This window comes from Pundamilia nyererei, unplaced genomic scaffold, assembly GCF_000239375.1.
Source record: "Pundamilia nyererei isolate P.nyererei 1_Seehausen unplaced genomic scaffold, PunNye1.0 scaffold00061, whole genome shotgun sequence".
Lineage (NCBI taxonomy): Eukaryota > Metazoa > Chordata > Actinopteri > Cichliformes > Cichlidae > Pundamilia > Pundamilia nyererei.
Window position 1 is genome coordinate 3,130,317 of NW_005187462.1, and position 14,338 is coordinate 3,144,654.

Genomic DNA, 14,338 nt, shown 5'->3' on the forward strand with positions numbered 1-14,338 from the left:
TGCAGCAGCGCCTCCCGGCCCCACAGAGCCCGGGACAGTCCACCCAACCCCACCACAGAGAAAACTGCACCCACCCCACCATCCACTCATCTTCCAGACTACATAACACCCAGGCTGAGATCTTCCTCCACCTCTCCTGTATCTCCCCCTCCTGCAGAGAGAGCTCCTGAGGAGAGGAAAGCTCCTGCAAGATGTGACAATCTCCCCTCACATCATTTTTTGACCTGATGCAGGTTAAGAACGATGCAGTAAAACCTCAGTGATCGTCTCACAGCAGGTCAAAACTCTGATCTTCATGCTGCTCATCCGTCCTTCCTTTAAAGTCCAATAGAAAAAAAGGAAACTAGACTTCAGTTCAGCAGTGAATGGACTATACAAACATACAATACACCTGAAATAAGTTCACACTGCACACAAAACAAACCAGATGACTGTGTTCAGTCCACAAGGCTTCGCACAGCAGTTAAACAGTCCTGTAGAAATAAAATGAGCAACTTCCTCTGTTCCAGACTTTCCATCTGCTAGCAGACATCACAACAACCCACCTGAATAAAGAAAACTGGAATTTACACCTCAATGGAGCTCTGGTACCTGGATTCACCATGGCAACAAGTAAATAAGAGCAGAGCTTCCATCGCCCGGTACGTCTGGTATATTGTAGTAAAAGACAACATCGATGTTACGGTCCACAGGTATGAATCATGTGATAACAGCATGTATATCAGACAGAGGATGTTCTCAGTGTGTGAAGACCTGAACCACATTAACATGATCACATGTCCAGAAGATCACATCTTAGGCCTTGTGGTGTTCCTGGTCAGCAGAGGTGAGGACCTACAGAGCAGAAAGCAGAATATTCATGTTTTCTTTTTACAAGGATCGGATTAATTCATGAAGAATGAATTGAAAAACAGAAGGCACAGACAACACTAAAGCTTTAATAATCGGGTTATGTTCACACACACATAAGATTCACATTCCTCAGTGCATCACAGCACCAGGTTAAAATAGACTGTAGTAAAGTAAAATTATAATAATTCTGGTATTCCTTGGCAAATGCCAGTCAGGCTCCATGGTGCCGGGCAGTGAGCACAGGGGTCAAACTCCAGCCCTCGAAACTTTTACCTGTTCCTGCTGCAACACACCTGAATAAAATTAGTAGGTCATTTGCAAGACTTTGTAGAACAGGGGTGGGAACTCCAGGCCCCGAGGACTCGTGTCCAGCAGGTTTTAGATAGACCACCTAAGTGATTAGTTCATTACTTCAAGACATGTTGAAATGGTCATTTAGCCCTTTAAATCAGCTGTGTTGGAAGAACAGGACACATCTAAAACCTGCAGGATACCGACCCTTGGGACCTGGAGTTGGACATACCTGCTATAGAACTTGCCTGCATGCTGAATGGCAGTTCAGTCATTTGATGCATGTCACAGCTTGTCATGGTGCAAAAGGACTACTTTTGACACCACTGCACTAGAGGATGTCGGGCCCTCAGACCACCCTCATGAAGTCTGGTCAGGAGAGACAGAGAGGGAACATCAAACACGAGAAACACAGGAGGCAGTAAAGATGGCAGACATGATGACATAAACCTAAAGATTACATAACAAACCTAAAAGCAGAAAATACAAACACTAAACGTAGAAGAAATACAGTCACGACAACCAGAAAGATCAACATACATAAGTCTGGGTCACAGAGATCCAACTGTGGGTTTCCTGTTTTATCTTCAAGGACACAACAATGACGATTCATGTTGATATTGATGAGACATCCTGTTAACAACTATGTTTATCAGTGTCTGCTGGCACTCACTTTTTAAATAAAGTTTAAATAAATCACCGCCCATGTGTTCTCGGTGAACAGTCACTAGAGGGCAGCAGAGCTCCCTCACACTCACCTGAGACTCAGAAACATGTCATCACTCAGGTATTTACCTGAACCACAGGTGTGATCAGTCCCGTGTGTTTACAGGGAGAAAACAAACCAGGTACCTTAAAAAAAGTCCATATTTAACATCAGGGAAAGGGAAAGTCTGGAAAGGCCTTCAACTTTGGCTACCAAGGATCTTCCGCTGATGGATAAATCCCTTTGAAGCCAAAGATTAAATCTTTGTTATATTGAAGTTATGAGGGACTAAATGTTCAGATAATCTAGCATCTTGGTCTTTTTGAATGATAATACCAAGCTATTTAGCCTTATCTTTAACAGGAACACCTGATATACTGTAATAGTATCTGTGCAGCATTTAACTGTGAAAAGATCACATTTTGGAATGTTGCGTTGGAGACCAGAGACTATTGAGAAATTTTTGATGACTTTGAGAGCTTCACCAATTTGAGATTTATCCTTTTAAAAAAGTGTTGTGTCATCCGCTAGTTGAGTAATAGATAAAGTTCTGCCAGCAACATTACACTGCTGTTTTTAAAATGAATAGAAAGTCTGCATAGGAAGAAGGAAAAGATATGCCGAAATCGGACAACCTTGACGGATCCCACGGTTGATATCAAATCTCTTCGTTGTACCATACGGGAGTTTGATTGAGCTTTTTGCATCTGCATATAAAGTTTGAATGGATTTTTTAAACATATTTCCAAAACCAAAAATATCAAGTGCGCTGAACATGAATTCATGTTCAATGGAGTTGAAAACTTTATAAAAATCCAAAAAAAGAATGAAACTATTATCTGTGATTAAACCTGAATGACCAAAAATATTAATTATTATGTTGTTTGTTATGTGTCTGCCCAGTCATAAAACCAGACTGTGTTTCATCAATAATATCATTAAGTGCACATTTTAATTTTTTAGCCAGACATAGCAATTATTTTATGATCATTATTGAGCAGTGAAATAGGTCCAAATTTCTATCAAAAGGACGTCTTTTTGAGGCTTGGAAATCAAAGTAATTAGTCCCTGAATCAAGGAAGGAGGGACTTTTTCATTAGCAATGCTTTCAATATATACTTTATGTAAAAGCGTGAGAAGTCCTTTAAAAATAATTTGTAAAATTCACAAGTACACCCGTCATTCCCTGGACTCTTATTAAGTTGCTGTGATGAGGGCATCAGACATAGTTTTATTATTGTCAATAATTGTTTTAATATTACCTAAGGAATCATAAAAAATGTTCATGACTTCTGTAGAAAAAATAGATTTATATAAAGTTTTATAAAAAAGTTCACAAGTCTTGGAAATCACTTGAGGGTCTTGTGTGATGACCCATCTGAACACAGTTTAGTCATGGTGCCAAGTGTGTTGTGATGTTTTTCTAATTTGAAAAAATAGCTGGAGTTTTTGTTCTCCCTCTTAGACCCATTTCCTTCTCACAAAGGTACCTTTTGCCTTTTAAATATATATATTTTCTAATTTAATGTAAAATTTGAAGTCTGTTCCTGTTATCTTCAGATAAATTATCAGGTGATCTTGACAAAGCCATAATTTCAGAAGTTATTTCCAACTCTTCTTTTTTTCTATTTTTAACTATTTCAGCTCCTCTTCTCATTAAGAGAGATGTCAATTCAAATTTCATGAACTCCCAATTTTTACTAAAAGCATTTTCAACACATGCCTTTTCCAATACTCATCTATTTTTGTTTTAATTTCCTTTACCAAAGAATCATTCAGTATAAGAGAATTATTTAACTCTCAATATGAATTCACTCTTTTAGACGGTAGTTTTATGATCTGTCAAGGGTGTTGGCAACATTTTTAATATAGAAACATATTTGGATAAAAGATCAGAAATTAACCAATAATCAATACGAGACTGTAAGAAACTTGATCTATTTTTTCATGAAAATTCCTTAATTGTTGGAGTTTTAAGTCTCCAGTTATCAATTAGGTCTCTTTCCTTTATAAAATCCATCATATAATTGCTACTTTCCTGACTTTTACTCGGCCATCTACCTATCATGGTATTGAGTGAATGATTCCAGTCCCCTCCTAATATAATCTTTAGATTAGCAAATTTACTCATTAAAGACTGATTTCTTTTCATTTACTATAAGTATTAGGTCAGTATTCTCCTGTTTGTTATTGTAGCCATAAATGTTTCCCAGTAAAAGGGTCTGATCATCAGCAAAATAAAATGTCCTCTTTCGGATCAGTTTCTGAAGATATATTTTTCCCTTAAACTTATGTTTCAGAATCAGTTCCCGCTGGATGGTTGGTGCCATGAGACATCCATAAATCTTCACCCCATTGGGATTTCCAGAAGTTAGCGTCCTTGTATGAGACAAAAGTCAGTATTCAAACGTTTAGCATATAAAAACAGAGCCTTCCTTTTGGTATTGTCTCTTAGTCCTCGAGCATTTAAAGAATTAAAGGATAGAGATGAAATTTTGAAAAGTAAATTAACTTTTTACCCTGAGAAGAGTGTGTAAGCTTCAGAGAGAACAGAACTACTCTGTCTAAAAAAGTGCTTCAAAAACGTTTTTAGCAACAACAGCTTATTATAAGTCTTTAGAACAATAAGGAAAAGAGACCTTGAGGCACATCCGCAAACAGGACTGAAAGGGATTTCAGTGAATTTCTTTTCTGTTCACGAAAGCACGGGCTCCGACGAAGTAGACAATTTCCCCCTCCTTATGTGCTTTCTCCACCTGTGGCCATAAGTGGTTGCATCTCTCTCGGTTCTCAGGAGAGAGATCTTCTTCGAAATGGAGCTTCCTTGTCTTCAGGTAGTCAGATCCCTTCACCGCCTTTCAGGTGATGACTCGAAAGTGTCTCATGGTAAATTGCAAGATTATGGCACTGGGCAATGGCACAGAAGAGGACTCACGTCGTTGTCCGATCCTGTGGACTGAATCAAGTACCTCCGGGAACTTTAAGCAGAAGTCAGCCTGTTTAAGGCTCTGATATCTATTCTGTATGACTTAAAGCAGTTATGACATGGTCTGATTTTCTCACCCAATAAAGGAATATTTCATATATCAGTCTACTCTTCATTCTATCAGACACAGTTATCACAGCTCGTACATTTTCTTTTTACACATAAAATGGTAAATGGCCTGCATTTGTATAGCGCTTTTCTAGTCCCTAAGGACCCCAAAGCGCTTCACACTACATTCAGTCATCCACCCATTCACACACTGGCGATGGCAGCTACATTGTAGCCACAGCTGCCCTGGGGCGCACTGACAGAGGCATACACATGTATGTAAGCATTGAGCCAAATTTAGTAATGCCAACATATTAAAAGAACAATATTTGTCTCTCATATATAATACATCTATATATACACTGTCACAGATACTGGCCTTTGAGTGAAGGTATAAGGTGATAGGAAATATAAATAACTTCCAATTTTACAAGCCTCGCACTTCTGGCCTTAGCGGTCTTTGAGTACGCGGCCCTTGTGGACTGTTAAGGCTGCGTACTCTAAGGCTGCAGACCCTGAACTGAGATATAGCCAGTGTTCCTGCAGCTTCCTGAGTCAGGGTCAATAATCATGATGTTCAGTCTGAACAGATCTGCAGCTGAAAAAAACCTTCCCTGTTTTACAGTTTCGATGGAAACTGAGCAGCTTATCCCGCACACATTTAAACAAGTTTTCTGCACTGTCACAGTAAAATAATTTCTACTGATAATATCAATAAAGACGAGGTAGAGCCAGGTGGAGGCGTAGAAAGTTTTATTAAACGTGTAAAATCAACTGTTAAAAAGTTTTTAAATAAAGCAGAAAAAGAAGGAAACTCATCATTAATCATTATCATATCAACATTTACACTATAAAGATTATGAGGCTTTTATTTTGTTAACAGTGACTCAGGCTGTGATGTCACATGTGACATCACATGGTGGCGGCGGCGTCCTCACAGCGTGGTGAACTGGCTCAGAGCTTCTCTCAGCTTATCTGCGATCTGACCAATCAGAGAGCAGATAGGAGACGACATCACAGACCTAAACACGCAACCAGACTCCGCCCACCCCGCCTCCCGCCTGGCGCTCACCTGCTGGTAGAAGGTGACCTGCTGCTCCAGGTAAAGCTGCATCACTCGGTTGTAGTCGTAGATACGGTTGCTATGGAAATGGTTCATCTCAGCTAGAGGAGAGCAGACAGCGGCGAGTTACCCTTGGACATTTTTTTATTTATTACACATACAAACATTAACTTTATACTATTGTGGTATAATTTTATTTACTTTATTATTTAGTTCTTAGATCAGTCGTTCTTGGATTTTTATTTTGGTGGGATTGACATGAACCCAACATTATCATCTCTTCATACACATGTGGTATGTAGGTGGTGGCTGCAGCTCAGGTGGCAGAGCAGGTCAGCCACTAATCAGAAGGTCGGTGGTTCAATCCCAGGCTGCCTCCTGGCTGCATGTCAAATATCCTTGGGCAAGATACTAACCCTATGTTTGCCTACTGGTGGTGGTCAGAGGGCCCGGTGGCGCCTGTGTCCGGCAGCCTCGCCTCTGTCAGTGCGCCCCAGGGCAGCTGTGGCTACAATGTAGCTGCCATCACCTGTGTGTGGATAGGTGGATGACTGAATGTAGTGTAAAGCGCTTTGGGGTCCTTAGGGACTGAATAAAGCACTATACAAATGACATTTACCTTTTTTTTTTTTTACATGTGAAACAGAAACAGCTGAAACTATGGCCGGTGATGAGGTAACGCGATGACATCATGAAAAGGCAGCAGGTGACTAAAGCTGAGTGTCTGACGAGACGAGCTGAGCAGGAAACACCCTCACAGGGTTTGTACATGTGACCGTCTACTCTGCTGTCAGACAGAGCAAGACAGTTTTATTTTGAAGGGTTGCATGAAGTCCCTGAATGATCATGGATTTGCTAAAGGTCAGCTGTGTGTCTCTGTCTCCTGAGTGACCGCGGCCCCTTCTCCTTCTTCTGAAGCTCCTCCAGATGTGATGTGTCCTGATGGGGATCTTGGTCTTCGGCTCAGGCCAAAGATTAAAGTTGGGGCTCTGAGTGGGTGGTGGTAACGCCCATTCTGGTCTCCCGCAGCATGTTCCTCAGCAGGATCGTCGTGGTTCTCTCTGAGTTTCTCCTCACTCCTGTTGTCCACACTTGGAGACACTGTGATAACTTTCACTCTTCTCCTCAGGTCTGAAGTGATTTATAAAGTGTCTTTGGATTTGGGACGCTGCTTTCTCAGATCAAACCCTCACAGATGTGTTTATACCAACTGTAAACTGGAGAAATTCCTTGGTTTGGTCTTAATTTAACATCTTTGAGTGTTACAGAGTGAACACAGGTCATTGCATAGCAGGTCCAAGCTGTGAGTCAATGACAAGCTCAGTTCTTCAGGAGGACAAACTGACTGTGGTCATGTTTGTCTCTCTGAAATTATTCTGTCATTGTTTGTAAACAGATTTATGCTTTTTAAATAAAACAAGCATGTTCAGAAACACTGCGCAGAAAATCCATCGCTCTGCTAAAAGCATGACAGCTTTAAATTTCACCAGGGGCTGATAACTTTATCAAAGAGATTACTTTGACCTTTGGGTTTGCTGTGATTTTTGGGTGGTGTGTGTGTGTGTCTGTGTGTGCTGTTACCCTGCAGGGCGTAGCTCATGCAGCTGAGCCGCTGGTTCATGCACTTCCTGTCGCTGTTGTTCATTTTTCCTGCAGAAACCAAACGATCACCTTCCTTCACTTTATCTGCAGCAGCCTGAAACACAAACACACACACACAGGTGAGACCACGCCCTCCTCAGCACATCTGGAGCCCCTCCCATTCCCCAATTAATGTTGCTCTGACAGCGATTGAATAAAAACCTCCAAAATAAAAGCCTCAGTTTCCAGCTTCAGTCTGTTTTATTGTCTCATGTTTTCAGACATTCTCTGTGTGCACCTGCAGTTATGTGTAGCAGTACTGTGTGTAGTATAGTCACTACACACAGTAGTTCTGCTGTACCTTGTGTACAGCGATGATGTCTGGAAAACATGCCAGCAACCCTTTGTACTCGCTGTTAGTCTCCAACAGGAAGTGGAGGTCCTTCTGAGGCTGGAAACATAAACACAACAAAGAATGCAGTAAGAGAATAAACAAATAGTATTGTAAGACTGAGAAAACACAGTATACTGTGTATTTATACATAGGTGTGTGTGTTTTTACCTGCTGGGCGACGACCTCAGCAATCTCCTCGTAGGTTTTTCCAGCAGCCGTCAGAGCGTCAGTCAACGTCGCCTCGCCTGCATCGCAGACACTTAAAAGTCTGTACTTATACCACATAATAGATGTTTACTGGATATTTACGTATTTCACAATGGAAACCAGCTTTAAGGAAAATGGTTCAGAAAGAACACACTGAGCTCAGAGTCCCTGAATGCACCGCGGGAGAGCTTCAAGTCCTCCGAGAATGTAAACAAAACCGTTGGTCAGTCAATAAAGTTGTTCCTGTTTAAGTGTTGCTGGAGTCCCTGCATTGTGATTATCTTTCCATCCTTCCTCCCTCCTTCCATCCTTCCTCCCTCCTTCCATCCACCCTCCCTCCTTCCATCCACCCTCCTTCCATCCTTCCTCTCTTCCTCCCTCCTTTCTTCTATACTTCCATCCTCCCTCTTTCTATCTTTCCATCCTTCCTCAGTCCTTCCACCCTCCCTCCTTCTTTCCTACCTACTTCTATCCTTCCATCCTCCTTCCTTTCATCCTTCCTCTCTTCCTCCCTCCTTTCTTCTATACTTCCATCCTCCCTCTTTCTATCTTTCTATCCTTCCTCAGTCCTTCCACCGTCAATCCTTCATTCCTACCTACTTCTATCCTTCCATCCTCCTTCCTTTCATCCTTCCTCACTCGTTCCTTCCTCCTTCCTTCCATGCTTCCTCCATCCTTCCACTCTTCTTCCTATCCCTCTATCCTCCCTCCTTCCTTCCTCCCTCCCTCCTTTCATCCTCCTTCCATCCTCCCCTCCTGCCTCCTTCCATCCTCCCTCCTTCTATCCTACCCTCCTCCCTCCTTCCATCCTCCCTCCTTCTATCCTACCCTCCTCCCTCCTTCTATCCTACCCTCCTCCCTCCTTCCATCCTTCTATCTTCCATCCTCCCTCCTCCACCCTCCACCCCCACACTCCTCCCTCGCTCACCTGGATATTTGCTGGTGATGAATACAGTTGACAGGTTTCTGAAGGCTTGGCCGATGCGCTCATACTCTTTAGGAAGCGCTGGTTAAAAACAGATGAATACATTACCACCCAATCACAGCTGTAAGTATTCTGTGTACATGTACACGGAATAACTTTAAATGTATGCACTGACGTCCGGTGCAGCGTTTCCAGTGCGCGTGCCCGACGTTCAGCAGCTCTCTGACGCCGTCATCCATGGACTTTGTAAAGCGGCTGTAGTGTTCACACCTCTGTTCACTGCACACACACTCAGAGGTCACACAAAAGTAAAAAGCCACAGGTAAAAACATGTGAAACTGAGCTGCTGTTTGATGGAAGAACAGTGAAAGTACATTTATAATAAGGAACAGTAATGGGCCCAGTACACCGCCCTGTGGCACTCCCAGTGAGCTACAGCTAAAAAAGGGATAGACGCCTGATGACTGGTCATGTGACATTTGACAGACACAAGTTAGACGACCCTAATGAGCGAACCAATCAGAGGTAGCCTGACAGACCAAACCCAGGGTATAGGCCTTTACAAGCAGACTGAGTGACTTACACCTGGATGACATCGAGCTCTGCAGCTTCAGGTTCAACCAAACTGAACATCATTGGACCCACCGTCTCGTCTTTCTCTGCCTTCCTCTTCCCCGCCTTCCACTCCTGAAACAACAACAAACAGCCTTAGCCAATCAGCAAGCAGCATCAGATATCATCACACCTGACTGGCTCAAACATAATCTCCATAAAAGACCATACAAACATTTATAACCTATGGGTGGGGTCTGTTCTGTACCTGAAGCCTTCTGGTTTGTGTTTGTAGTCTTTCATTTGTTTGTGAGTAAACAAAAAGTACATCCCAGAGGCTTAGACAGCAGGTTCTCAGGTTACCTGAAAGATGTAAAGCAGGAGGTGGAGCTTCACCTACCTTCTCATCTCTGTGGGTGAGGAAGAGCTGAAAGACTTCACTCTGAGAGACGATGGGGTGCCGACACATCCGAGTCATCCAGGCCTGCAGACCCTCCATCCTCATCCTAATGAAGTCATCATCAAACCTGCCTACAAGCACGGGTGAGACTGGTAAGGTCAAAGGTGTTTGCTGGGTCATACAGGGTAGCTATGGCGATGGCTCACCTGTCACCTGTTTGTCAGGCAGTGAGGGGATGGGCAGTATGGACCCAAACTTCTCCAGCAGACGCTCATACAGCCAATCAAAGTGCTTGTAGCGATGATTGACAGGGCTGTTGGTTGTCTGGAGGAAGAGGGAGGAGTCAGAGATTGATACCCAGTGATACTGCAAGTACTACTAAGTACTACAGAGTAAGTAAAGTAAGTAAGTAAAATTTTATTTATATAGCACCTTTCATGATAAAAATCACAAAGTGCTTCACAGAAGCTAAAACCTAAAAATAAAAATCAACCAAAAGCAAGTTTTAAAAAAAAGTGCTACTAAGCTCACATTGGGTGTTATCTGGTACTCGATGAAGCTCTTCAGTCCGTACATTTTGGACTCTTTCTTTGGATCAGCAATCACACAGTCCAGAGGAGACGTCGGGTACAGCCAGACGGGACCTACTTCTCCCATCTGATCGGACGAGGACCAAGAGCCAATCAGAGCAATCAACACCACACATCATTAACCAAGAGAAAAATGTTGGACTCACGTAGACAGGAAGCCTCTCTCTGCTGTCAGCCGGCGGTCGGGCTAACATAAAGACTTCTGGACTCGGACCTTTGGAGAACGAGAACCTAAAGACAAGAAGGCATTACTGTCTTCTACTCGTTTCTACTGATTTCTACTGACATCTACCGAATTATACTGACATCTACTCATTTCTACTGATTTCTACTGACATCTACCAAATTCTGCCAACTTCCACTGACATCTGCTTCCATTAATTTTTAATAATATCTAACAACTACCAACATTCACTCCCTTCCACTGAAATCTACTAGGGTTTACCATCACTACTGACATCTACTGACATCTACTGAACTCAACTGATGTTTAGTAAGCTCTACTGTCTTCTACAGGAATCTACCAACTGCTAACCACTGTGACTGACATCTAATGACTCCTACCAGTGTTTACTTTGCTCTATGGACCGACATCTACTGGACTCTACTTTTAGCTCTACTGTGAGTCGTCTGTTATATTAGCATATTTCAGAAACATATGTACTTATTGAGGGAGATCTTAACACTGGGTCCATGGGCGCTTCGTCCTGAGGCTCCGGCCTCCCCTTCCGGTTGGTTGTTGTCATGGTAACTGCTCACCGACTGGTCATCCCATTCGTCGTCCCACTCGCCGTCATCATCCTGAACAGCTGATAGGGACACTGCTCGACATTCCTGATGTAAAACCTTTTTCCTCACAGTAACACACTATACTTGAAAATGAGCTGAAAACAAGCGTATGTTACCGTGCTGTGTGGGATTGTATCCTCGACTGTCCCATCCCTGTGTGTGACTGACAAAAGCCCCGCCCCCCGAGCTCAGGTCGCCGCCTCCTCCAACACCACCAGTGTTTCTGATCTGAAACATGACAACATCTTTAACAAACAGATGTTCCTGCAGACGATACAGACTTTACTGTAGCCATCAGAGCAGGGTGCTACCAATATGGTCGCAAATGCAACCAAATTTTTCAATTGTGCGACTAAAAAAAATCTTGGGTCACACCAGTTTGACCAACTGTTCGAGTACGAACAAAAAAAAGCCTCGGCAACTCTGAAGATCTCCGTGTGGTCAACAACAGACACGCATTATGCCCCTATCGTGGTCTGAACCAATCAGAGATAGTCAGGGGTTTGAAAGTGCAGACGGACAGAGAGGTGAGTAGCTTGAATAAAGCGGTATCGATTAATTAAATCCTGATTGAAATATAAATGTATTCTGGAGCTGAAAGCCGACAGCTCACTGACTCTGATGTGTCGGCGGGTCCGTGCTTTGTGTTTACATCTTTTTTGAGCTAGATTCTGAGGTGCAGGTTTTGTCTCTCTCTAACCAAAATTCGCTGAACCAGCAGCAAAAGAAGATCCAAACTATGCTTCACATTTGATAAATGTCGTCATTAATTCCCTCTTACGTTTGCTGTTACGATAAAGTCACACTTCATGCACAGCTCTCTCTCTCTGTCTGTACTTTAAGTACAGTTTCCCATCTAAAAGTCTCTCCTTTCTGCATTATTCATTCGCTTATTGCCCACCAGTCTACCGTTGTTTACAGCGCTGTCGGCCACTCTTTTTTTTTTTTTGAACTTAAATGACCTTGGACAAGAAAGCTTAATTTCTGCTGTTCAATACTGATCTTAGAAATATGGTATCTAACCAGATTCTTACTATCTTAATGACCTTGTAGTACCATATCACCCTATTACAGCACTTGGCTCTCGCTCTGCAGGCCTACTTGTTGTTCCTAGAGTATTTAAAAGTAGAATGGGAGGCAGAGCCTTCAGTTTTCAGGCCCCTCTTCTGTGGAACCAGCTTCCAGTTTGGATTCAGGAGACAGACACTATCTCTACTTTCAAGATTCAAACTTTCCTTTTTGCTAAAGCATATAGTTAGGGCTGGACCAGGTGACCCTGAATCCTCCCTTAGTTATGCTGCAATAGACGTAGGCTGCCGGGGATTCCCATGATGCATTGAGTTTTTCCTTTCCAGTCACCTTTCTCACTCACTATGTATTAACAGACCTCTCTGCACTGAATCATATCTGTTATTAACCTCTGTCTCTCTTCCACAGCATCCTTCTCTCACCCCAACCGGTCGCAGCAGGGCCCCGCCCCTCCCTGAGCCTGGTTCTGCCGGAGGTTTCTTCCTGTTAAAAGGGAGTTTTTCCTTCCCACTGTCGCCAAAGTGCTTGCTCATATGATTGTTGGGTTTTTCTCTGTATCTATAATTGTACGATCTACTGTACAATATAAAGCGCCTTGAGGCGACTGTTGTTGTGATTTGGTGCTATATAAATAAAACTGAATTGAATTGAATAAGAAAAGATGAAAAGAACTATTGATACATGTTTTGTTAAGGCCTGATCCGTCTGAAATTCATAGCCAGTGCTCTGAAATGGAGCCATCAATCTTTGAACACTGAAAAAGCACACAGTGTATCCAGAAAACACATTATATGCTGCAATAAATGCACTGCCCAAGTGTCCCCTCTCCCCACTGCCTTTCAGCAGCAGGCAGCAGCAAACAGGTCGTCAGAGGAGCCGATGTGATGATTAGGTTTAACATTGCCTACAATATTACCAAAGAGTGCCGAAGCACTTCAAGCACAAGCACTTTTTCAATAACTTATCTTTCTGGTAGAACTGTGCTCCAAATAAAGAACTTTGTGTTGACAAGATTGTTAGTTAATTGTTTACAAATCAATATTGTCTGTATGGACAGCAATTTCCGCCCCCAAAAAAGTGCACATGTAAAACTGCGGTGTTAAGTGATGCGGTTGAAAAATTTGGGTGCGCCTAACTTTTGTGCTGGTGCGCCTAAGAAAAAAAGTCAGGCACACCAGTGCAACCGTGGCAAAAAGTTATTCTAGAGCCCTGCAGAGGTTACACTGTGTGGTCCAGTGGTCTCCATGGTGGGTTTATCACTCTGTGCTGTGATTTTCAGTATCTCTGTGAAGTGTTTGTGCCTTTGTGAACTTGAAATCAAATAAAGATGAAATATCCTCGGTTTTAGTCTCTGTCGGTTTGGTAAAATAAATGATTGCAGTTTGCCCGATGAAGCCCTGATGGACGTATTTATTGATGTTTGGACGTCTATCAGCCTGTGAGTCAGCTGCTTGTTTTCACTGAAATACTGATTTTCTGGCCTCTGTTCTGGAATCTCACTGAAACTGAGCTGAATTCAAACAAACAGTCAAATAATAATAAAAACTAAACTCAAAGGTAAGTGTTGGACAGAGTGTGTGACACTGATGAAGGTGAAATTCGCTGATCTGTGCCTCTTTGTGTTGACACGACATGAAATAATGTCACAGCGCTCACCTGTAAATATCCCTCAGGTACAAGGCCGGTTTGTCCGCTGGAGTTCTGGGCCTGGATCCAGCCTCCACCCACAGTCTGAAGAACAGGGACACGTGAGGGGGTGGAGCCGTGTTTCCTTTGCAGTGTGTGCAGTGTAAACACCTGTGTTTACCTGGTCTGTCACAGTGATGGTCTCCCCCTCTCTCACCGACAGCTCGTTGTTTCCTGGCTCCGCTGTGAAGTCGTACAGAACCAGAGCCTGGAGAGCGCACACACACATGCACACACAC

The 14,338-nt window shown here is 42.9% G+C and overlaps 1 protein-coding gene across 2 annotated transcripts in view; it reads right to left on the minus strand.

The window, feature by feature from the left end:
* Positions 1-5,736: 5,736 nt before the first annotated feature.
* LOC102202873 (sorting nexin-9-like) overlaps positions 5,737-14,338 on the minus strand; it is a 12,050-nt gene continuing 3,448 nt past the window's right edge. The window contains exons 2-17 of one of the 2 annotated variants that reach the window (XM_005735002.2): positions 14,221-14,307; positions 14,070-14,144; positions 11,501-11,612; positions 11,260-11,404; positions 10,742-10,826; positions 10,537-10,662; positions 10,212-10,329; positions 10,006-10,136; positions 9,637-9,740; positions 9,229-9,332; positions 9,057-9,134; positions 8,090-8,166; positions 7,889-7,978; positions 7,528-7,642; positions 5,956-6,047; positions 5,737-5,865 (exon numbers count right to left, since the gene is read on the minus strand). In XM_005735002.2, the coding sequence (XP_005735059.1) occupies positions 5,818-5,865; positions 5,956-6,047; positions 7,528-7,642; positions 7,889-7,978; positions 8,090-8,166; positions 9,057-9,134; positions 9,229-9,332; positions 9,637-9,740; positions 10,006-10,136; positions 10,212-10,329; positions 10,537-10,662; positions 10,742-10,826; positions 11,260-11,404; positions 11,501-11,612; positions 14,070-14,144; positions 14,221-14,307 (1,587 nt within the window). In that variant the 3' untranslated portion in view covers positions 5,737-5,817. Of the gene's footprint in view, positions 5,866-5,955; positions 6,048-7,527; positions 7,643-7,888; positions 7,979-8,089; positions 8,167-9,056; positions 9,135-9,228; positions 9,333-9,636; positions 9,741-10,005; positions 10,137-10,211; positions 10,330-10,536; positions 10,663-10,741; positions 10,827-11,259; positions 11,417-11,500; positions 11,613-14,069; positions 14,145-14,220; positions 14,308-14,338 lie in introns of both variants that reach the window. The other variant, XM_005735001.2, reaches the window with a different exon arrangement.